This window comes from Gobio gobio, assembly GCF_949357685.1.
Source record: "Gobio gobio genome assembly, chromosome: 16".
NCBI classification, from domain to species: Eukaryota; Metazoa; Chordata; class Actinopteri; order Cypriniformes; family Gobionidae; genus Gobio; species Gobio gobio.
In genome coordinates, this window is record NC_137109.1 from 23,759,761 (window position 1) to 23,785,953 (window position 26,193).

At 37.1% G+C, this 26,193-nt stretch overlaps 1 protein-coding gene across 3 annotated transcripts; it reads right to left on the reverse strand.

Annotated features, from left to right (window-relative positions):
* Positions 1–2,291: 2,291 nt before the first annotated feature.
* Positions 2,292–24,599, reverse strand: matr3l1.2 (matrin 3-like 1.2). Of its 3 annotated transcripts, none has more exons than XM_079839081.1 (21): positions 24,502–24,599; positions 18,535–19,431; positions 18,029–18,090; positions 17,477–17,515; positions 17,266–17,369; positions 16,594–16,652; positions 16,335–16,451; positions 16,047–16,172; positions 15,807–15,968; positions 15,447–15,571; positions 14,796–15,360; positions 13,577–13,697; positions 13,364–13,383; positions 11,988–12,110; positions 11,618–11,746; positions 11,102–11,224; positions 8,075–8,205; positions 7,676–7,973; positions 6,623–6,776; positions 5,539–5,654; positions 2,292–2,618 (listed from the first exon to the last, which is right to left on the reverse strand). In XM_079839081.1, the coding sequence occupies exons 2-21, from the start codon at positions 19,300–19,302 to the stop codon at positions 2,565–2,567; spliced, it is 3,396 nt and encodes a 1,131-aa protein (XP_079695207.1). In that variant the 5' UTR covers positions 19,303–19,431; positions 24,502–24,599; the 3' UTR covers positions 2,292–2,564. The 3 variants fall into 3 exon arrangements, with proteins under 3 accessions (XP_079695207.1, XP_079695208.1, XP_079695209.1); XM_079839082.1 differs by having other exon boundaries at positions 6,623–6,773; positions 24,502–24,596; XM_079839083.1 differs by lacking the exon at positions 11,988–12,110.
* Positions 24,600–26,193: the final 1,594 nt, after the last annotated feature.

A 26,193-nucleotide genomic window follows, 5' to 3' on the forward strand; every position in this document is an offset into this window, starting at 1 on the left:
AAGTATTTATATTTAGTGCTGCTTTTTTTTTTTTTTTTTAAAGCCTTGGAGTATACCATTATTGTCAAATGGTAAAGTAAAAATTAAAAAATCTACAAAAACTTTTCTTTTTTTCCCCAATTATTTGATTCCTTTAAGTTACCCTTATGTTCTGGACAAGACTGATTAATTACATTATAACAATGAAGTAATTAGGCCACATGTAACTCCTTTCACAAAATACAAAAAAGACAGAAAAAGATTGTAAACAGAGCTGCAAGTTCAATAAAAGAAGAGAATAACAGTAGCAGCAATTAAGGCGTAAAATGTGCGAAACTTTACATTTAAATCGCTATGACATAGCTAGAAGTTGCTTATGAATGCACCAGACTTTATTAGTACATTCAAATAAGCAATACCTCAGTCTAATCATGTTTTAGAAGGAAAAGAAGAAGAAAAAAACAGCATAATGGACATATGAAGAGAAGATCCAGCATTAGTGGTTTCTTTGTCCCATTGCTCTGTGATTTGGCTTCCTCCCTTTCCAAATATTCAGATGAAAGAAAAACAGAACATTTGTTCCAGAAACATACTGTACAATAACAGTCACTGTTAGTGACGCAAATCCTCTCATTATAACAACAAAGTGTAGACGTCATGTTAATATTCATTGTGAAATGTAATCACAGTTTTGATCTAGTTTTGAGAGCACAGAACTCAGTGAGCTTTTGCTAAATGACGTGATTCACACGTGATTATAAAGGGAGTATTTGCTTGATTATTTTTTTACTGAATTGTTTGAACAATATTAATGGCATGTCTTTTTTTCAATCAAGTAGAGGAAGAAAGTATGGAATCACTCAATGTTGAAGAAAAAAATATGGAATCATCTTGTAATTTCCATTTCTAAAACAAATACCAGGACAAGTCTAAATAATTTGTCAGCAGTTAAAAGGGACACCTTACCGAGCTGTTGGACTTGGCTAATTGAAAGGAAACATGGCCCCAACAAGAGAGTTGTCAGTTGAAACAATGGAAAGGATTATCAAGGATTATCAGCAAGAAATTTCAACGCAGAGTGTGGCCAAAGAAGTTGGTTGCTCCCAGTCAGCTGTGTCTAAAATTTGGTGAAAGTATAAAATAAATGGGAAGGTTTTAAAAGGGAAACTAACATACTTTTAGACCAAGGAAGACGTCAAAGCGCAAGGATAGAAAAACAAATGGGCGGAAACAGGAGTCAATGTTTGTGACAGAACTTAAGAAACCGGCTGAATGAAATGGGATTTACCTATAGAAAAGCCAAACGAAAACCAGCACTAGCACCAAAACAGAAGAAAACAAGGTTACAGTGGGCTAAGGAGAAGCAATCATGGAGTGTGGATGATTGGATGAAAGTGATATTCAGTGATGAATCACGAATCTGCATTGGTCAAAGAGATGATGCTGGAACTTTTGTCTGGCGCCGTTTTAATGAAACATATAAAGATGACTGCCTGAAGAAAACAACATTTCCAAACTCATTTATGATATGGGGTTGCATGACTGGTAAAGGACCAGGGGAGATGGCAATCATTACCTCAACAGTCAATGCACAGGTGTACATTGAAATGTTGGACACTTTTCTCATTCCATCCATAGAAAATGGCTTTGGTGATGGTGAAGTCATTTTTCAGGATGACAATGCATCTTGTCTCAGAGCAAGAGTGTTAAAGCTTTTCTTCAGGAACGGCATATCAACTCAATGACATGTCCAGCAAACAGTCCGGATTTCAATTCAATTGAAAATGTATGGTGAAAAAAAAAAAAAACCTGGTCCATGAGGCTCCATCATGCAAAGCTGATCTGTCAACTGCTATTTGAGAAAGTTGGAACCAGATTGATGGGGAATATTATTTTTCATAAGTGAGGTCCATGCCTCAAAGGATTCAGGCTGTCATAAAAGCCAGAGGAGGAGCAACAAAGTACTAATTGTGATTTTATTTCCTCAACATTGAGTGATTCCATACTTTTTTCAGGATAATTTAGAGGGAATCTGTGAAAAGGTAGCCTCTCTCCAGGACCAACTTTTGCGACCCCTGGTCTATAGAACAGTACATATAACCAATTCTTTAGAAAAAACCCCCTCCATGGTGGGTCGCAAGTTATCAAGGGTTTAGGGCATTTCAATTTAAACCCAATGTACGATGTCATATGCAGTTTGACTAAAACTCTGGGTAAGGCTGATAAAGTACATCAAGCAAAGGGGGCAATAATAAACCAATTTCACAGAACACAAATTAAATATACAAATGATTAAAAACAGTCAGGCGGAGTATGAGGAATGCTGAAAGTTTAATAAAACAAAAAAACAAAAACAGTAATAGAAGCAATTAAAGCATAAAATGCGTTAAACTTCACACCTAAATCGCTATGGATGTGCTTATGAATGCACCAGCTTTCATTACTATATTAAAAGATGCAATACCTCAGTCTAACAATTTTTTAGAAAATGTTTTTTTAACATACTGAAAAAAAGAGCTGAACACAAGAAAACACAAACACAGGGACATTATGATCATATTAACAGATGTTCCAGCGTCAATGGTTCATTTCTTTGACCCGTTATTCTGTGCTTTGGCTTTCTCCTTTTCCAAATGTTTCTGTTAAGAAATAAAGAACATTTGTTTCAAGAACATATTGAACAACAAAAATGGCAAAGAAATAATGCTAATATTTGCTAATAAAAAAAGTTCTAAGTGAATATGCCCCAATACAAAACATGGTAACGCTTTACTTGAAGGGGTGTGCATAAGACTGACATGACACGTCATGAATATGAAGGAGTTTGTATGCATGTTTATGACAACTGTCATTAAGTGTCATTCGCTCAGTTATGTCATTTTTAATGCAAAGATGACATTATTTGAGAGATCTTCGTTATGACAACATGACAAACCAATACATCATAACCTGACAGTGTCTTTGTCATGACAACTTGACATTACCAAGACAACATAACCCGTCATAAATCTGTCAGCAGATTAATTAACAAACACTCAGATACGACTTAGCTTTATGGGTTAACATTACATTAAACTGTCATGTGGCTGGTTTTGACGTTGGCAGTCATGAGGCCATTATAATGTCATAAAAAAAAATTGGACATTGAATTTGTCATTAAAATGTCATTAAGTGTCAATACTCTGTCAAATTATTTTATAATAGTGTCATGAATATTTTTCTTTCCTTGTCATTGAAAACTCACCTCAAAATTATAGAGTGGCACCACTGGTAAGGTGTACGCCATTATGGTGGTGTCTAAGCTAGACTTATCCATGATGTAAAAAAGCATTTCAAGAAAATATAAATGTGTGGGATGCTGTAATTAACTGTTTTTGCAGTGATATGGACCAAATGCTGCATGGCTTAACCCACCATTGTGCTGTTTTCATTTAATTTTGGGTGAATCAGTCTCCAAATGCAATTAAATATAATTTTATCCATTTTAATTATTATTGGATGATTGATTTTATTTCTCGAACACCTATTCATATTTTTAAGACATTTGAAATGGTCTATTTTCTGACCTTCTGTTGGAGCTGGTGGAGGAAACCTTTTTTTTAAAAACATGAACTGAAAAATATTCATGACGCTATTATAAAATAATTTGACAGAGTATTAACACTTAATGATAAATTCAACTTGTACCACTGAAAAAAAAAATCACCACATTATAATGGCCTCAGTCAACATCAAAACCAACTTCATGACAGTTTAATGTTAACCCTATAAAGCCAAGTAGTTTCTTAAATTTGATAATTAATCTGCTATGTCATGTTTATGAAAGATTTATGACAGGTTATGTTGTCTTGGTAATGTCAAGTTGTCATGACAAAGACACTGACAGGTTATGATGTCATTATGACAACATAACAAACCAATACATTTCAAATAATGTCATCTTTGCATTAAAAATGACATAATTGAGCGAATGACACTTGTCATAAACATGCATACAAACTCCTTCATATTCATGACGTGTCATGTCATGATTATGAAAGCGTCATGTCAGTCTAATGCACACCCCTCCAAGTAAAGTGTTACCCAAAACTTAAACCTGGGGCCGTATGTATAAAGCCGCTCAAAGAAAAATTCAAGTCTTAAGTTTGTCAAAATTCTAAGAATGAGGTAATTTTACTCTTATTCCTAGACTTAAGAATAAGTGTGATTCATAAAGGGTCCTAAGTGTTAAGACTAGGCCTCAGCTCCTACATTATTTAAGAGAGCTGGAGAGGTATCCTAACCTAGTTAGGAGTAACAAGATGGCAGCAGAGAGGGGGAGACACGCACTTTCCAACAAAGATATGTATTGGAGTTAAATGATGACCGGGATTTGACAAAATGATAAAAGTTTGATCAAGATTTTCTTTTGTAACTGACCTGGCAAGAAATTGTACTTCTCCCACTGTAATTCTGCCACAGAAAAACACTAAAAACGGAGAAGACTTGGAGCATACGCACGCAGTGTCTGACTAGGGTCAAGACGTGGGGTGATGACATTTCACAAAATATACAGATTGGCTCTACACATGAAAACGCAAAGGTGTCATTTTCAGGCTCCCAAAACACAGGATCTGTCTGGATGAAACAGCAATACGATACATTTTTATGTATACAGCTAAACACCTCTCTGTGTCTAAGTGAAGGTATATCTGACCAAATTGTTTCGCAAAAAAGGCAAATGCAGCTACAGGTTTTTAGAAAACTCAAAATATACATTTACTGCAATTAGTTATTAATATTTCATTGGTCCTCTTGTTTTTGAATGCGTTCATAATTTCTTTGTATGACAGCCTGGCCAGAAATGATGTCCGCACAATTTGGCATGTTTCATTGTGTCATCACAAATAAAACTATTGACTTCAGTCATCACTACGCAATATTCTTGCAAAATCTTCCGACACATTTTTAATAATATTAGAATAAATGGTCAATAAGTCAAATATCCTATGTCAGAAATCCCTTTTGGCCACTACTGTATGGCAGATTGTTGACTTTACAACTGATCTTCAAATCATGCTGCAAAATCAAGCCACATTTATGAGGATTTCAGGCTTCCCTGGAGTAGTTGGAGCCATTGATGGAACTTGCATCATTGCTCCAACTGTAAATGATGATCAATAGAAAAGGATTCAACAGCATTAATACTAATTTGAGATCATTTTGCACATTGTAAAGCAATTAAAAAAAAAAAAAGTTAATATTAAAGTCAATCTTAATGAAATTGTTTTATTATAATTACATTAAATGATTGGTGTCACGCTGCTCTGACTTAACCCTTGCAGGCTCACTGGGTTGACATCACTGTAGTATTTAGTTTGCAACACTTATAAATGTAAATGTCGCCTACTCTTAGACAAGTCCTGCTTTTTACTAAGATTTTTTTGACACTTAAGTCAAAGATTAAGATTATTATTAAGAGCATTTCTGAGAAGTTTTATACATACGGCCCCAGATCTCAATCCTGTTCTGACAATGTGATCAAGGACAGACGAGATGTGGGGGGTGGGGAGAAATCACCTTAAGTTTATCGTAGTGTGCTTGACTACTGCAGTGAATTTTCTTAGCAGTGTCCTCATTAGAGTAAAACAGGAAGCAGATTCTGCAGTAGTACCCCATCTTCACAAACTCCACACCTGAAACAGGACAAATGGGATTCATTGATGAGACTTCTTACACGCAATCTATCATGATTATATTGCAGTAGTGACAATGCAGTATTTTCTACAGTGCATAATTTTTTTTATAACACATTTATGGTTTGATTTAAAAGCATTTTACAGCAAGCCAAAGTGATTTAGTGCCGTATCTGTCCAAGAAGCTACAAAACAACAACAACAACAAAAAAAGGTAAAAGGTCCTTGCACACCAAGTCTGAATTTTTAGAATGCATTTTTTATTCGCCATCCTAAAAATGTGTCACGCACAGAAACCTTGCACACGGAGTCCGACGCGTATTAATTCATCCATTGAGAAAAAATTTGCTAAATACAAAATGGAGTCCTCAAGCAGTGAGGATGATATAGTTGTCCTCTCTCTTCTTAAAAAGAGAAAAAGAAAGGAAATATTGGGGCCATCCAATCCTAAAATTGCGTAGAGAGGAAGGAGAGTTCCACCTCCTTATCAAGGAGCTGCGGGATTATCCAGAGCGATTCAAAGTTTACTTCAGGTTGTCAGTGGCTCAAGTTTGATGCTTTGCTAGCAATACTGGAGCCACATATTAAAAAAGACGACCATCAATTTCCACAAACCAGTTGATCCTGAACAGAGACTGGCAGTATGTCTAAGGTATGGACACAACCAAACTGTGGCATCGGAAAGGTGCGTGCCATTCTGGATTTTGGCATTCGCTTGTACGGTGGCTCTGAAATCGTCAAAACACCTCTCAAAATGCTTGCTACGGATTTGGAAAATTTAGAAAATTGACGGACGAATATTTCGGAGGCAGCGTGTAAACGTGATTGACAACGTGAGGTCGTATTTATTTTTTAACATGCGAAAATGTCAGACTCTGTGCAAGGACCTTAAGCTGTGAAGCAGACCAAAATAATAGCTTGGTTATGTCAAACTTCTTATTTCTTGTCAAAAAACAAAGCCATCTTACCCACTGGGACATTAGGATCATATGGCTCTAGAGTAGAATGGCTAGTTTCAGGCTTTATTTCAGACGGTGCTGCATTGGTTTTCTCCTCAGTCGTCTTCACACTCTTCTCCGATTCAACAGGGGGAGAAGCAACAGTTTCTTCATCTTCTGCCTCCTGGTCAAAGGAAAGCAGTGGTTAAATTAAGTAGATCCTTTTAGCAGTGAGAATTTTTTTTTACAATCTTTGTCTCTAATATATTTTTTCATATCCTTGTCTTTGTTTTTTATATTGCCCGTGCATGAATTTCCTGGCTTCCGCGGCAGATCAGACTATAAATAAACGTGTAATCGCTTACTTTAATGTCCTCTGTGTTTAATTCCGTATGCTGCATGACATCTTTTCAGCGTTCTTATGCACATGCGGGTCAGTACAGGACCATGATCTGTTCGTACTAGAATCTGATATTGGCCACATTTAAAACAATGTGAACAGCTATACGGATCTGAGCAATAAATTAAGCACTAAGGCTCGCAGTGTGAACGTAGCCTCCTAAAAACAACCTAATATGTCGTTTGGCAAGTTGTAAACAGATATAATGCACAACGTCATAATGTAACAAGTGACAGTTCTAAAACACTCTAAAACACTAGATTCTATAGAATATCTAATTAATTTATAAGTTTCTCCCATGAAGTTTCTCCAACACGTTCCTCTCGATCTGTGGTAGTGCAAACATTTGTGGCAGAGATCACTGGAGCAGCCAACTTTTCATGCCCTTATACCTGTATCTAGACAACTTTCTTTTCTACTGAAGATAAAGAAGACTAAATATTATTTTGTGTTTGGAAAAACATAAGGGTGAGTAAATGATGATAGACTTTCATATTTCAGGGAATGGGAATTTTTTTTTTTTTTCAAACTAATTCTTAGAATCATCAGTCGTTTCGCAAGATACTGATGATATTTAGGGAATAGTGTTGTTTTGAAACAAACCAATGTTGCTAAAAACACTACTGTAAGCATGCTACCCATATCAAATTCATTATATGAACAAAAATAATGAAGTCACTCACAGGTTCAGTCTCCACATTCTGGAGCTCTGATGTGGCTTTGCTTTGTTCCACCTCTGGCTCTATATTTTCCTCAGGAACAGTTTCTCCTGAAACATTTTGGCTTTCCTTCTCTTCCTGACTCTCCATCTCCTTAGCTTTATCAGTGACAGGCTCTTCCACTTTGATCTTCTTGACAGAAGGTTCTTCCTCTTTTTTGTCCTTACTTCTTCCAGAGGAGTTCCTCTGGGCCTCATCCTCTCCAGATCGTTCTCTCTTGAGTGGCCGTTTATCCTCGGTCTCTGGGTTTGGAGGTCTTTGTCTGTAAGATTATCTTGGTCAAACAGATGTCATGTAACATTCTTTGGAATGTCTTTTTTTTTTTTCCTATACAAAAAAAAATAATTGGTATGTCCAACTGACCCACGTTTGAGCTGCTTATATTTCCTGCTCACGTAGACAACCAGTCGTTTGCCTTCAAATTTAGGTCGATTTTCTTTGTAGGCCTCTGCCATTCTCTCAGCATCTTCCCCTCTTTCCATCTCAATGAAGCACTGAACAAACACAAATACAATTTATTTTGTCCTTGTAAATGCAATAGAAACTGTTTTTATTAGGGACACACCAATACCAGTTTCGGGGCCGCTGCTGCACTTGTGTACTCATACTCATTAAAATGCTCCGATACCAACAGCCGACACCACAAAGCGTGTACAGTACAGTGCTCAATACAAGGAAACAGACAGAGCAGAATGGATATACCAGAGAAGAATGTCTATGAAGTAAATGTATCAAATTAATAAAATGTTAAACAAATTAAATAACTTCTGAAGGGGTGGATTCTGGAATCCACAGCCACTTCTATATATCCTTTTGAGTGATTTATAATCAAGTTAAAGCTGCTGTCCGTAACTTTTTTTGTGTTCAAGATTTACAAAAATGATATGAGAATGTACAACATGAATCCATTTTCCAAACCGTGTTTTTTTTCTTACCCTGAATCATTATGGTACACTTATAATAAGTGTTTATATTGGGACTATTTCAGATTGGTCTGGTAGGAACCGCTGCGGAGGAGCACAGTCCCCGCGTGACTCGCCATAGACATAAACAGAGAGAAGTAGCTCTTCTTCCACAAGACGCATGCAGTTCTGTTTATTAACCGCTAGAGCGCAAACAGTTACGGAGTGCAGCTTTAATCTAACAATCTTTATCCTGTATATTAAAAGATTTTAATGACTTCAAGCTTATAAGATTTACGCAGTTATTATATAATTATGTGTCCGTTTAATGGAACCTGCTCTCTCCATGCATTTACTTTTCTATATTTAAATGCAAGAGAATAATGGGGAATATTGTCTGTCATACAGACAATGACTGCAAAAGCATGTGAGTTGCAAAAATGCAAAGTGAGCAGAGGATGATTGGATGTTCAGAATGAGTGTTTCAATTTATGAGAAAATATTTGAACAAAGTCTCAAGTATGTTTTCTATGTGATGAGCATATCAGTACCGTAACGTAAATAACTAAAATTATCTAGGATCTCCAAGTTCTAAATGTTTGGTTTTTTGATAGTCAAAGTCTACATGGCAAATATTAAACTGCCAGTGTAACAGAGGCAAAGTCTTAAGCTGGGCTAGAGTTAAAAGACAGCATATTTGAAACCATGTTAAAAGTTTATGAAAATGCAGTGTACCAGTCCTGAATGCCTTAGAGCCTCTCTCTCTCTCATTCAAAGTCATTTGATAAGCATTTATAAAGGCATTTTGCCGTTATAAGAGCAGTTGGTACTTAATGGTTTCAAAAGTACAACTCAATGCCTTTAATGAGGTCTTCAAATACAGAACTTAAGTAATAGGTAACATTTAACTACTTTATTCTCTGCCCATTCATTTTTTTGTCTCATCTTAAGTCTCCACCATGATACAGGACCGATGGCTCCGGTTACAGATGTAGCAGAACACTACACCAAATGGACGGGTGTTATAACTAAATTCACTGAGTATAATCTCAGCATTGTTATGTAGAAGCTTTGAAGATGTCTAATGGATTTAGTGATTAAATACTGCTGTAATTAACCGGTCTCCCTGTTTTAACACTATTAGGCAGTCCAAAAGGCTCTGGTGGCTCTTGAATGCTTCCATAAGCTCCAGAAAACACCTAATTTGGTTGAAGAAAACGGTCAAAGAGCTTGTATGGAAAAGAGCAGTTACCAGTGTGCATGAGGTGCACAACATTTAAACATTGATCAAACATTTAAACATTGATCAAAGGTTATATATTGTAATGAATGTAATATTACATTGTCTAATTTACAGTCTTATGAGGCTGTTGAAAAGACCATTTGCGCAGAAAGAGAGACTGCTAGAGTGGAGGCAGGGATGGTACTCTGTAAAAAGCAATCACAACTTTTCTATAAACAAATTTAATATTAAACAGACATGCTATGGAACTGGATGGGGGCGGGAATATTATCACGATACTTAAGCCATGATATATATATAACATATAACATATTAATAACATAATTTTGTATGTGCTAGTTTAGGGTACTTTTCTGTCCCGATTGTTTGTATATCGTGTCACTAACCTCTGGAATGAGTGTTTTATCATTACATATGGGTTAAATGAAATGAAAAACTTTACAGAAGCCGATATTTCAGAGTGAATCTGATGAAAAGGCGATTCAGAACATACGTTTTAATTGGATTGGTTATCCAGCTCTGACTGCTACTGGTAATTATGACTACTTGATTTGAATTACTCTCTGGATTAGTATGTTTTAGTTTATGTATATTGGAATTGTAAATTTGAAAACCCATGTGTAAAATCAACTGAGGGTCTAAATTTAAATGTGATCCAAAATAGTAAACGTAAATAGATGGAAGAGAAAACACGTTTACTTCATTTGTATTTTATATTGAATTTGTGCTATTTTAAATGTAATTATTTGTTCATATTTTATTACTGTTTACTTGTCTTTAATAACGTTATAAATGTACATTATAGTACAGCTATTAGTTTTTGCTGTACTATACAAACTGTAATGGCAGGGAAATTTCACAATTCTCTATCTAAAAATTAACCACTGACCCAACCAGGCCAGTTAAAAATATCCTTTGCATTGAGCCCTGCTGAACGCAGCTCTAAATATGCTCTATGCTATAAAATCAAAGATAATATATGATAGAGCAATAGAACGAACAATGAAAGTAACAGAAGCTTATTACAATGCATTTGATAATATAATTAGGTATAATTAAGCATGAAAATAACTGAAGGAAATGTGTATATATATGATTCTCATTCCTTTTGTTTCTCTACATTATATATTTATAAAAATTACAAATGCAATGAAAATACAGGTATCGGTAAGTACCAAAAATTTAAGTAACGGTATCGGACTCTTTCTGAACAAAAATTGGTGCATCCCTAGTTTTTATAATTACCTCATTGCGCAATGGATTCAGAAAATATCTTCTGATGTCTCCAAATGGTTCTGCGATTTTCAGAAGGGATGCATCTGAGCCTTTGAAGGGTGGAACATTACCAATGTAGATGACTTTGCCGCTCTGTAGATGTTGAACAAATATAGGTATTAGATTCAGCTTCTTTTAGATTCACACATTTTATTCATGGTGAGTTAAGTCTTTGTTTGTTTATTACATTTTAACACCATGTTAGCATCAAGGCATTTATATTTACATGGAAAACACAAGGTCAATATCACACTCCATAAAATATAAAATTATATAAAACATTTCAACTTGACATAAATCTAAAATACACTTAGGTGACGTTCCAAAATATTCCATTTAAACATGTTCCTGAATGCAAATATTTTCTAGCATAAAAATGTGTCCCACAGAATATGTTTAACTGTCAAAGAAACTTGACATGAGACACATAAAGGAGGAACTTCTCCCATCAATAGAAACCCATGTGAAATTAAGTGCAAGTCTTACCTGGATGGTTGCATAGGTGTGTGAATGAAAAACCTTCACAGGTTTTCCACACACAGATGGCAAGACATTTCCACTGTAGAAATTAACCATTGCTCTTGCCTCTTGTTCATCGGAGAACTCCAGAAAGGCCTAACACAGAACACAACCACAACACACATATAAACAAAAAGCTCTGGGAATTTCTGATTTACAAATGACAAATGGTAATATAGACACAACTGGACAAATGGCAATAAATTAAATGCAGATTATCAATGGATAATAAACATTTATACATGCATTAATAAATGGTCTAGCATCAGAAATCTGTGTGAATAGCTACAGTAAAGCGACCTGAACTACCAAGAACACAATATCTGAGAGCGGTTACCTCAGGCCTCACGTCTAAGACCAGGTGCCGCACCACTTTACCAAATGGCTTGGCAAGATTAAGGACTTCATCTAGATAACCGTAGCCACGTTTAAATCCAACGACATTCACAACTCTCAATCCCTATAATTCCAAAACACACATTAATATTTAATACAATCAATAAAATCAATGCATAGGGTTGGGTACGGAAACCTGATGCCTATATAAACCGAAATTAGAATGCAGATTTCGGTGCCACTTAAATTCAAATGTACTTTCGCGCTGTGGCTGGCGCCGAGCCTGAAACAGACTTGCTCAGCATGTCACATCACAACTATTTAGTGTCTTCAACAACATAATGTTTGTTTTAGGTTTAAGACATTTAAAAGCACATAAGTACTAGGAAAAAATACATTTATAGTTTAAGGGGGTCCTGAACTGGCTTTAAAAAAAAAAAAGTATGCTGTTGTCTGAGGTCAACTTGTGACGTTCGCGTGGTTTTTACATTTAAAAACATCATAATGAATAAGTAATTTTTCTATAAATAAATCTATTTTCTAGCCTGGTTTTGAGGCTCTCTCAAGAAATGCTCAGCTTTTATGACCGTGCAGCACTGAGGACTTGGAAGTAAACGCCCACGGCTAAGATTGGATAAGATTTGCATATTTAATGAGCTTCAGCTCCTCTGTGGTTACAGGATATTCTTATATTACTATGACCTTTATATATCAAAAGCTCAAGGGAAAGTTTATTTCTCAATTCATGACCACTTTAAATACACACTGATGATATGTGTACACAATTGAAAATCAGAATATCAGATAGTTAAGGACATAGTAAACAACGCTTGTGAATATTTTGAAACTAAATAAAAGCGATCTGTCTTACAGCACTATTGTGACCGTGGTATCACGTGAAAGTCGCCATGGAAATAATAAGGAGGTGTGTTCTAAAATATGTATCCAGAGAAGGCAATATGGTGATATTTCTGCAAAAGAATTGCTGAAACTAAGCTGGTTTGTAGCATACCAAGAATACTGACATTAAAATTGTTAAATTAGGTAGTTGTAGTTGGGTTAGGTGGCTTAGGTTTTATTGTGAATGTTTTGTTGTGTTTTGTATTTATTTACATTTATATATTTAAGTATACTTTAAACTTTAAATTGTTCAATTTAAAGATTTTGTTATTTTAAAAAATTCCAATTAAAAACCCCCGTCGTTTTGTGGCTTCTGTCTTTTTCTTTTTTCTAAGTTTAGGCAACCAATGATCAGGCATCGGTACTGTTTTAACCGAATCCCAGAAAAAAAAACCCAGACGATACCCAACCCTACACAGGCATTAGTTGCAAATTATTTCAATACATTTTAAAGTGGCTAAGAAATAAGTGACTTACTCCATTATCCTTGGAGCTTCCTGAAAAAAATGAAATAAGGCATTATTAAATGGGCTGACTTTGGGTAAAAAAAAAAAAAAAAAGCCAGTGAGCAGTGACATTGTAGTTATCATCAACGATATAAATATAACCTTTTATTATTATTTAACACTTGTCAGCTCAATCCAAACAACGATCACTCCTAAAGCCATTGACATTGCTCAAGGCCATTACCTGATGTGTATGTAGCTTTGGACTTTGAGTCTTGTCTCTCGCCGTCCTCGTCCTCCGCTAGCTCATCAAGAGTAACAAACTCATCCATGTTCTCAGGAAAATCAGTTTCAGTTTGACTGTCCTGGAAGCAGATACAGATAGTCAACAGATCTGCAGGTAATAGTGAACAAGCAATTAGAAAATAGTGAACAAGCAATTTATAGGAGTATTAAGAAGTAGCTCCAAAGAGGACAAAAGAGCACCAGAAAAGTGGTCCATACAATTGTACAGCTTCAGAAGATTTCAAAACTCGACATTTGAAATGTTGTTACCCAAGAGTCATAACTCAAAGTAGCATAGGAACGGAGTAAAACAAGGTAACATATACGTGAAAGTAACACACGTTTTTTTTTTTACTTGAAATTTACTTGGGGAAAAACTGATGGGACTTTAAAATGTTAAAGGCCTGAAAATATCCTTTTTTTAAAGTATTATTTAAATGTTAACAAACCTACACTGTGGAAAACGTTAAATGGTTTATCGTGTTTTTTATAGACAGACGAACACTTCAGCTCTCCAGACTGCCATCACTTCCCGTAGGTGAGGTCAAAATTCCGTCCGGATCATAGATATGTGTACGTAGATTCCTCATTCGAGCGATCCACATATGCATATGTATATATCTATGACCCGGCCGGAATTTTGACCTCACTCACAGGAAGTGATGGCAGTCTGCAGAGCTGAAGCGTTCGTCTGATATGAGGTGATATATTTGCATAAATACCGTTCGGTTTCTCTCAGATAAACATCAAATTTTCATTTTTGGGTGAACTATCCCTCTAAATCTGCATTAAGCTGCGTAAGAGATACACTGTTCTCCAAGCAGCAGTCTGTGTGCGCACTCCGGACAAGTAAAGTGAAATTTGAGCTATGGGTTGACACAGTTAAATGCTCAGGAAAATGTGTCACAATGCCCAGCTTGGTGAGTACTCGTTAAACAACATCAGTTGTGTTTTAAGTCAGGGTTGTCAAACATACACAATGGTGTTCAATCAGTATGACCTGTTATAGAGCAAATAAACAACAAATAAATTTGCTTTAAAATATATATATATATATTACGGCATCCAGTAATCAGTGATTGGCCAATACTGCTTCCAGTGATCTGTAATCAGAGCACCCTTAGAAAGGATTGAGCAGTGACATTTCAGATGATTTGCTAATGTGCAAAATGTCCCACCTGCTCTTCATTGTCTTCTTCAGCACCCTCATCTTCAGGTTGGTCATCATTCTGTCCCTCAAGATCTTCAGGAAGCTCCTCTGCGTTCTCCTGCACAGTCTCAGATGTCACGGGTTCCTCCTGCTGAGTCTCTTCCTGTTTTTCAGCAGAGGCTTTTTGGTTCTCCGTGGTCTCTTCGCTGGAAGCATCTCTGGCTTGCTGTGCTTCAGGGCCCTCCTCATCCTCTATGTTGGTGTCATCAATATCTGGTGCTTGTTCACTGGTTTGCTCTGGATCACATGATACGTCAACATCATCTGCAGAGGGATCTTCATCAAAACCCTCTTCGTCTCCATCACGTGCTTCCATTACATCAGCTTCATCTCCTGACCCGTGGCCCAGGGCCTCTGCTTCCTCAGGCTTTGGTTCCTCTTCTTTCTCATCCGAGCTCTCTCTGGCTTTGGAAGTAGAGGACCTTTGATTCTTTGATGAAGGTTTATCACCAGCTCTGCTGGTGGTGCTGCTGCTACCGCTGCTCCTACGGGTTGGTTCTTCCCTTCCTTGGTCGCCCTTTCCCGGTGGGACCCTGGAATATCAGCAGGTATAGCACATTTGATTTTGTTTTCTTTCAAAAGATATCATTGGTTTCTCTGGATAGAAAAGACAACTTACGTTAGAGTCTTATACTTTGTGCAGATGTTCAGTCGAATGGATCTTCCATTGATAGTCAAAGGATTGACAGTGTAGTACTTCACCAACATCTCTGCATCCTCAGCATTGCCCATTTGAACAAATGCCTGTTTTAAAAAAGGTCAAAGTGGGGGGGAAATTATCAGAACAGAGCTCTTTGGGTCAAAATGACGATTCTTTGATGAAGTGTAATTTTTTATTATTATTGAGCCATTAAAAATGCTGATGAATTAGCTGTATTAACCAGCCCTTAAAGAGATCCATGAAACAGGACATAATTCAAAAAAAAATTTGTATTGGAAGTGAATGCATGTTCTGGAAATTGCTGCACATGTAACTTGCCTCATCATTTAGAAATAGATGTTTCTCAACAGTGCCAAATCTACGAGATATTGTGAGGAGCTCCATTTTCTTGTCACTTCCTCGTGGTAAATTGGAGAAAAACACCACCTGGCTGACTCCTCTCTTCACAGGCCTAGGGTCTCTGCCTGGCCTTCCACTTTTCTGTATTAAGCAATTAAGTTGAATTGAGCTGATGAACACACATATATACATATATATATATTTTTTTTTTTATCGTACCTCAATTGCCATCAGTTCCTTTGACAAATAAATGTGTATCTCTTTCCCATGCAAAATGGCTGGTTTACGCTGGTAATAATTAGCCATGGCCAAAGCCTCCTCATGAGTCTGCAGCTCCAGGAAAGCCTTTGAGAGAGAAAGAGAGAGAGAGAGAGAGAGAGAGAGAGAGAGAGAGAGAACGATTTACTCAGAATTTATACCAATTATGGGCATTTTTATTACAAATTTAGGAAACATTACATTGTCATGACCATCTTGAATGACTGCTAACACATGTACACGTATTACCTTGTTCTTCAGTATTAGATGCTCACAGATGGTGCCAAAGGGTTTTGCCAAGGCAAACAGGCTGTTTGTTGACATCGGTTTTCTTTCGTATTTTGCCACGACCACCCTACTTCTTATCTAAAATAAAAATATTCATGAGTGAAAGCAACAAGATATCCATCCACTCAAACATAAGATCCCATACTGATTATATAAAATGTACCAATATTTTAATTGCGGGTGCCAATTTGAAAACAGATAGCTTTCAGATCATTATTACCTTGGGTGCCGCTGAATATGACGTCATTTTACTTGTCATTCCCACACTGGAATCAGACCCTAAAAAAGTTCATTATTATAGTCATTATTCAACTATATTTAGTTCAATGTTAAAACGGATAGTTCACTCAAAAATTAAAATTCTGTCATTTACTCACCCTCAGGTTGTTCCAAACCTGTATGAATTTCTTTCTTCAGCTGAACACAAAGGAAGATATTTGGAAGAATGCTTGTAACCAAGCAGATCTAGGCAGCCACTGACTACCATAATGGGGGAAAAATACTATGGTAGTCAATGGCTGCCTAGATCTGCTTGGTTACAAACATTCTTTCAGTACATTCTTCTGAGTAAATGACAGAATTGTCTTTTTTTCAGGTGAACTATCCCTTTAATTCAAATGAGTTAAATAACAGTGCCAAAGTTGCCAAAAAAATTCACATTTGACTATTATTTATTGCTTTCGGGGTAAAACTTATTTTACAGAGTAAAATGTTAACTTTGTGCCCCTTTAACCAAAGAATTGACCTAGTCACTAGTGAAACCCACAGGAAGACAAATGCATTCCAGACTGCTCTAAACAAGACAGAGTTCAGCAGTTTCATGAAAGTGGATTACACAAGATCAACTTGTAGAAAGATAGCAGACCGGACTACATCCTCTCAAATGTATTACCCCAGCTAGAGCTCATCCCCGTTCTCTGTAGACCACCACCAATTGGAGCTGCTCCCAGCAATCCATCCGAACGACTCTTTGTGTCCAGGGAAAGGGATGTCGACCTGAGAGGAATTCGTTTTTAATGTGCTTTTCAATACAGATGCTTGTAAAAAGGAGGATGTATTATACTTATGAAAGCGCAGTGTTTTAAAAATAAATAGTAACATACATGCGACTGGAGGGCATTTGAGGATCCCAGTCCGGGTACCTATAAAACAACAGGAAGGAGTTTTCAGTTGTTTTTACATTACAGAGATCTAAATGACACTTGAACGAAAAATTCAATTTCCGCAAGACTGTGGCAGCACAAATTAGCAACCATGTTAGTCAAATGTTCTTTATTTTTGCTTTTCAACTGAACCTTCATGTTAGAAATTAGATTAAACACTGCATCTAAACACCTGAATGGCTCATTAATAGATTAATTAGCTTAATGGACCTTTTTCACATTTCTTGGTCTTCAGAAGCGGAAGTTGTCAGTTGCGTAAACTTATAGTGGTGAATGGGAGATGACAGCAATACAAATCTTTGTATTCCCATTTGTTCCAATAGCAAAAGATAACAATCCATGATAGCATTTCCAAGACTTTCAAAATACTGAGAAAGCCACTATGAATTCTGAGGGTTGAACTTTGTATAATTTCTTTTAAAAGGGAAAGTTCAGTTTAGGCTTGTTTCTAAATGACTCCGTTCATCAGTTTTCACAAAGCATTCCACTTACATTTGCAGGAGTTGTTTGCGGTTTTCGGAGTGACGAATCCCAGTCGTGTGTTGAGTCCATTCCTTTACAAAAACACAGGGAAGGTTGAAAAATTATCCTTAATATGTTTATTAAAAAAAGGCCTGTATGTAACAGTAATTAGCTGTGAAATCTAAGTAATTCAAGGCCTTGACATACTGGATCAGAGCTAACCTGAAAGCTACCCTTTCTGGCTATGAATGCAATCTACAAATGAGTACAGTAATGGATATGAAATGAGTTCTATAAACTAACTGTCCTAACTGGACAATCATAAAGAACAAGACAGAAATACAGCTAACAAGTGTATACTACAGGTGTCCAATGAGATTTAGGGCCATTTTCTCTTACACAAATTTGATACTGAGCAAAACTAAGAGGTGCTGATTTAAATGGACAAATGATGTTTAAAGAGGGTCTTCTGAACAAGTAGGACTCAAGAAGAGGAATTGTGTGTGTGCAGGAGGCAAGCAGCATGAATTACTCACCATGACAGAGTGAACATCAAAATCACAAAGGGCGCACACATGGGGAAACATGAGGGGCATGACTCCCAAGAAATCTTGCACTTTTCTCTGAGACGGGGAGCCCATTCTTCTCTGCATGAACATGTCGTCAGATGCTGAAGATGTTGACATGCCAAGACTGCGGTAGGAGTCACGGGAAAGCTCAGAATATTGACGGTCTCTGCCACTACCGCTCCTGTAATCTAACATGTCGTACCCTCGACCAGACGTTTCTTGCATGGAAGTATAACCAAAGTCACCTTGTGAGCGGCTTTGAGCCTGCCCACTGGAACGGTCCAACCTTCCACCCTGCACGTCGCCCCAATCATCTCGGCCACCTCTGTATGAAGTCTCTGAAGAAAGAGTAGGCAGGTCGCTAGCAATGCGGCGACCGGTTTCCATCTTGCGGTTCTTAAGTTGCATGATAAGATGGGGCAGGGTCTCCACGCTGATGTTCTCCTCTGGAACCTGCGCCAGTGCGTCCAGATCAGTCGGTGACAGACCTAGGCTGGCGAACAGTTTCATGGTATTGCTAATGTGGCTGCCCGCTCGGCGGTGGAGATGAGAGTCGTGGTCTTTTCCCTCCCCTCCACCCAGACCAGACATGCCACTATGTGACTGGGAAGATGAGCTGTAGGGGTCCGAGTGAGTGTCACCCATACTAAAGTTCAAAGTCTCAGCGGCAGCCAAAAGTCCACGGCCAACAGCAAAGCCTTTCTGAGCATCAGCACTGGTCAATTTCTGGGACATGGCTTTGAAATGATGGCACTTTGGACGAGTGGAAAAAGAGGAACAAAGCGAATCAAAAAGTTCCCAAAAAGACAATCCGTCAATTTAAGCCTGGACCGAGAAAAGAAGCTCCTCCAGAATGAAACAGGTCTGCAGAAACACAATGGAGCAATGATTTCTAGCATGCTCACGAAATGGTTAGCAGTGGCATTGGAAAGCAAGACAGTGAGCTCCACAAATCCATACAATGCAAGTAACAGAAGTCAAAATTATTTACAATGACAGAGGTACAAATGGACAGATTGGTACACTGACCAAATAGACCATAAAATGAAGATTTACAAGTACCATGGAGAGCAATAAGTATAATTTAATGGGAAAGTTCAATAGTGCTTTGAAGGGAAAAAAAGAGACTGAATCAAATTTAGATCCTTAAATGTGTATGGGAAAGAGGGAAAAGAATTGCAGTTTCTTGGTCAGGAGAGAACCAAAGAGAGATAGTGGTTCATGCCTTTAAGTTGTACTGTATTACCAAAAACTACAAAACTGAAATCAATGAACAAATAATTAAGCAAAAAAAAACTAATCAACTTTAACTCTTAACTGGCATCAAGACGTCTTGACAACAGACAAGCCAATAGTCAGGCTCAAGTGAAACAAGGGTACAAAGAGAGCACAGGGTTAACTGAACAAGATTTGTATCTTCATCCAAAGAAAACTAATTTTACACACATTAACTGTGACTTGAATCTGTGGTGGTCATGAGAAAAGACTATATAAAAATGGTCAAAAATAGAAAAAAAATAGACATAATGGTCTCACTTATTTTTACAATTTTATTCCGAAGGAAACAAATGTTGCGAAAGATGTCATCGCCGTTATTGGATAATATTGTTATGGGGAAGCTGAAATGACAAAGAAAAGTATATAAAAAGGCTACTAAGCAGCCAAAACACATACAGAAAAAAAACAGACCAATTTAAAAGGTTGTTTATCAAATAATGAAAAAAAAAAAAAACCTGAACCATTTAAAATAGAGAAAGCATACATTTTAATAGTAGGCACTATATTGGTGGAAAATATAATTAAAAGCACCAAATTACTAAGAACATAATTTAAAGCTGCAGCCCATAACTTTTTTTCTTTGGTTAAAAATGATCCAAAATCAATTTGAGCAAATACATAACCAGCCAGTGTTCAAAACTACATCCTTACCTTGCCCAATTCACATCGGTAAGCTTGTAGCAATTTGTTATATTTTGAGTGGTAAAATTCGAGCATGTCTTTGCATCATTACGTCACGTCTGTATACATAAAGGAGGAGTCCGGCTAGTTGTAGAATTGCATATGAGGATGCTGCAGGTGGCAGATCATTTATAGCCATTTCTCACAGCAGCTGGAATAATAAAACTCTTTTTGATGGAGGATTGTAATCCAGAAAGCACCAAACGACAATCAGTGACAACTGGAGATTCACCCGTAGTCAAAAGCAAAAGTTTAGCCTCAGAGGTGGTGAGTAACGAAGTAAAAATACTTTGGTACTTTACTTGCGTATTTTTTTTCGGGGATCTGTACTTTACTTGAGTACGTTTTATTTGCATCTACTTTCACTCTTACTCCACTACAATATTAAAGACAAAGTTTACTTTTCCGATACATTTCCCCATGCCTGCTCCAAGTATTTATTACACTTGCTTTCCAAACCAAAGAAAAAAAAGAATGTGTGGGCTCTTTGCTAGCATGCGCTCAGGAAGATGACCACAGAAACAGGTGAAGGGGCAGCTCTCACTGCCAGCAATGATCCTGAGATTCCCGACAGGGATCACCCATGGCCATATCTCAAGGATATGTTCGAATTCAATGAAGTCAAGGGAGATTCTTATCAGCTGGAATGTCTTCTTTGCCTGCCACGAGTGAATGAAATTTCAGCATTCAAAACTTCACCCTCAAATCTGAGAAAACATATTGAGGTGAGTTGACGTTAATGTTGTTACTCTAGTTAGCCAAGTGATTTCCTATTGAAACGTGCCTTGTAAACAGCTAGCTTACATTAGTCAAGTTAGCTAACGCATATTGATAGCTAACGGTGGCAGACTTGGGGTTGTGTGTGATTAAACTGTGAGCTGGACGCAGGAGAATCAAGCTAGTAAGCTGGTTCTCCCTGCATGCTGCAATCGGTCATGGATGATCTAGTCGGGGCTAGACTTGGAAAAGCTGACTAATCACTAATGCACCGTTCATTAATTCATGCCTAAACTAATGCACAAATAATCATGAGTTAATGTATGACTCATGAAGAACTAAACCATTTATTAATGATAACTACATCAGCAACTAATGGAGATTATATATGATTAATAGATTAAGTAATATATGAATTGCTATTAATTAATTATGACCGTGTATTAATTCCCTAATAACATTATATTATAATGTAAATGAATGCGTTAATTACCACAATGGGTCAAAGCCATGCATTTCAACTTCCAGTTTTCTGCTTTATTCATTAGCAAACGATTTGCAAGGGTATCGTTATGTCATGACTTTACATTGATGCATTTAGCAGATGCTTTTATCCAAACTTTACTTGTTGAGGCACATGACTATTAACTAATTGTTAAGTAATGTGTCATTGTGGTTATGGCTTTTGAATTAGTTAGTATTTTGCACATCTTCTGTTCTATGCAGCTAATGTTATGGAACATGTCTATTGCAAGTTCAACCCCTATACTTCATTAAGGTGCTTCATTGTCTCTTATGATCGCAAATCTAACAAATTCTTAATTGCAGTATCTAATCTGTTTTGTTAAATTAAAGCCTTGCATATCACTCCCAAAACAATTGATCTGCTTAATTATTAATATTTACAGTTAATTTGAATATTTACCTTTTACTTTTGGTACTTGAGTACGTTTTAAATTGGATACTTTTGTACTTTTACTCAAGTGATGTTTGAATGGAGGACTTTCTACTTTTACTGGAGTCATAATTTATTTAGGTATATACTTTTACTTTTAGAGTATAACTTTCGAGTACTTTTACCACCCCTGATTAGACTGTACAGAAATTGAAATCTACAGGTAACGCCAATACACACTAAATACAAGCAGTTACAGAATGCTAGAATGTTGTTAACATTAACAATTTGAGAACAAAATATAACAATAATTTGCACGGTTTGATGTGATCAAGAGATCATAAGATTTATATGGTAGCACAATTTATTGTAATGCTTTTTTCCCTCAGTTGGTCAGAAAAAAAGTAGCAAACATGTTACTTGTTCAGATGACATTTTGCGGGGAAAATTCTTCTTTTGGTCATACTCCAATACATATAATCTGTGTTTCCGAAGTACAGTATCCATACAGGTGCTGTGAATGAATGACAGCCACACAACTCCTCAAAACATTAGATTAATCCGCGCTGAGGAGCCGTGCCGATGCACAACTCACGTAAAGATGATGATTCCGCTAATAACTGCAATTGCAAATTTCAAACAGAGATGGCGACAAAGTGGCAAAACTTACAGACTGCAGCTTTAACATGCCTTTAAAACCAACTCAACATGTTTTTTCTCCTAATTATAAAAAGCAATACAGTTTCAGCCATATTTCAGTGCATAGCCCCCACTGGAAATTGTTATTTTTGTTGCAGAACAAGGTCTCCATCTTCGAGTTGAAGAACATCAAATACAGTTAAAGAGTTTTTCTTTTTTTTAAAATCTCTAAAAGGAAAAAGGGTTCTGGAACCAAGGCTGCTGAAAAACAAACGTGAAAAGTGGAAAGAGTTCATTGTACAAGCGGGTCTGCATGTGGTCTCAGTCATCAAGCCCACAGACTGTTGGCTAAACTTCTGACACAAAAAAGGGAAACACTTTGGGAGTTTCTAAGTCGTCATCTGATTGGTTGAATTCAACAGGATTTCCAGGAGACTTGTGTCACGCTCTTTAATGGTCTGCCTGGAAACAAAGCCATTGTGACGCCAAAAGAAAGAAGAAAGCCTTCATGTTTACAACTGTGACAATGAGTGTTTATCAGGATCAACTAAACGCTGGATTTTCAAGAGTATGTGAAGTTCGCTTTAAAAGACGTCCAAGAGTTTTGGAGGATTTAGTTGAAAAGAAAAAAGAGATATTTTAACTTGTTTGCCAATGGGATAAGGGAAGAGTATTATTTTCCAAGCCCGATTTGAAATTCAGATGATTGTTTGCTTACATGTCAGTCAGACGGCCTCTTGGCTGGTCTTTGGCCAATGAAAGCTGCTACGAATAACAGAACATCTGTTGTCCGTCTGAACTAGCTTACATGTATCCTTAGGTTTAAAACAAATTGAAGACAAGACCAGAAAGGATGGTGGACGAGTATAGACACTTTGATGCAAGGCATTAAAGTAACTACAGCAGATAAGATTTGAATGTTTTGGAGAGTTTTGTTTTAAGAGTTTTCTGTATGTTGGAATATGTGCATATGTTTACTTAGGTGGCATGTACATGAATGTAAAGATATCTGTGCATGTGTGTACATGAGTATAAATATAGTCAATAACGGCAGAAGGAACACGATTTTTTGGTTTGCATAAGGAAAATACGAAGGATATTGAGATTCGAACTCTGTTCAATATATCTGTATATTTCTTCAATAAAAAAAATGCGCAATTATAAATATTAATAGAAATCTAAACAAAGTATGTTTTAGTTTACCATAAAAAATAAATAATACAAAAAAGATTTGAATGCGTTTTGGCATAACTCGCAGACTGATTAAGTCAGATCGAAATGATATGCATTAGTACAGAAAATATATCGGGAAAGAGCAAGTCAGAGCTTACAACTTATGCAGAAACATGAATTTAGCACACTATAAAAGCAAAAGTGTAGATATGGCAATGGCACTACTAACTTATCCAGAAATTACTACGGAACTGCAGAAATTATAATAGACAGGAACCATTCCAAATGCTTAAGAAATATCCCACATATAGCATAAACACTACGGTTTTTAACAGCTATTAAGAAAATAGCTGCGTAAAACGCAATGCATGGCCGAAGTTTGAAGATAAAAACTAATAAGAAAAGGCCGCGGAACTAATGTGCACAACAAGGCCTCAACAGCAACCGTTATCTAATATATACAATTCTGCAGCTCGGGTTTATTATAGTTTGTACTTAGAACAAGAGATATATCATTATATCTTTATCGAGTGCCATGAACCGCTACTTACATTTTTCTTCTTTTTTTCCCGAACCTTCGGGTTGAATTCCTTTACGCCGCACGAAGAGAAACGTGACCAGCCGCTCGAGCAACAGCGACAACGTCGAGGAGGAAACGATTACGAACTAGGATTTCACTTCCGAGGTGAATTTCAAAATAAAAGCACTAATAATACATCCTCCTGGAACCCACGGATAGACTTTTATTATATTTTAGTGAATTTCTCTGACAACATCTGGATGTCCTGTAAAGAGCACATTCGGGGCTTTTCAGAGATACCAAATTGCCTCTGCTTGGACTTTAAAAATGACTGACATTAATTTAGTGATCAAACACGCTTATGATAATATTTAAGTTATTTAAATCTAACACATTTTTGAATCGTTTGTCATAAATCAAACACTCAGGAAAATGTTCAGGGGTTTCAAATCAGAAGGACTTTGCTACGGAACAGGGAATTGATTTCATGTCCACTTATTAAGCATTTGATAAAGGGAATGCAATTATATTTAAATATTCCTATGAAATATTAGATATTATGAAAATGTTGCAAACTATTAGTCCCATTATGACACGTTAGAACACATTAATATGCAAATTAGATACAATATATAGATAGATACATTGTTTATAATGGGAAAATAGTTACTGTCGTAGGCGTGGTTCTCTGAAACATTGAGTGGAGAGAACCACCTATGGGAAGGGTACCTGACCTCTGCAGAAGCATGCAGCCAATGCCGGTAAGGCCCCACCCCCTTACCTGAGGGCATACATGCCAAGTCCTGCATGCGCTGCTCTTCTCCAGTAAGTATGGTGCTTCTTCTGCGCCAAGCGGGGCAAAGCTGGTGGATCTCTCCATTAGTAACCTATAATTGTTCTCTTTCATCATCTCATGTTCAAGATCCACCTATTGAAGAGACATGGACAGCTCCCCTATTGCCTAATACACTCACAGTGAGGTACTGCAAGGCCAGAAAAAGGACGGTCACCCCAAGGAGGCGGTGCCTGACACGTCCCATAATCGTGCATCTGACAACCCCGACGCACACACATAACTGCTGTGCACAGGCAGGACATGAAACAGGAATGAACTATGGAGACATTTATCATAATCACAACAGGAACTCAAACCACTGCCTTAAACTCGCTAGCAGAAAGGCAGCGTGAACAGAAGTTGCCCAGAACTCAACATGTGACATCAGCTTCTCATTCTCTATTGAGAATAAAGTATAGGTTATAAAGTATTAAAGTATAGGTGAAAATGTATAATTCATGTTTGTGTGATGTTTTTATATTGTAGAACAGAATAGTGTCGTCCTCTCCACGCACCTTCCAGAAGAACAACCATCTCTGCAGCACTCCCCCAATCAACACCTGTATGGTAAAGTGGCCAGATGGAAGCCCCTCCTCAGCAAAAGGCACCTCTCAGACCACGAGAAACAATATTCACTGGTCTGATGAAACAAAGATTGAACTTTGGCCTGAATGGCAAGCGTCATGTCTGGAGGATACCAGGCACCGCTCATCACCTGGCCAATTCCATCCCTACAGAGAAGCATGCTGGTGGCAGCATCATGCTGTGGGGATGTTTTTCAGCGGCAAGAACTGGGAGACTAGTCAGGATCGAGGGAAAGATGAATGCAGCCATGTACAGAGACATCCTTGATGAAAACCTGCTCCAGAGCGCTCTGGACCTCAATCT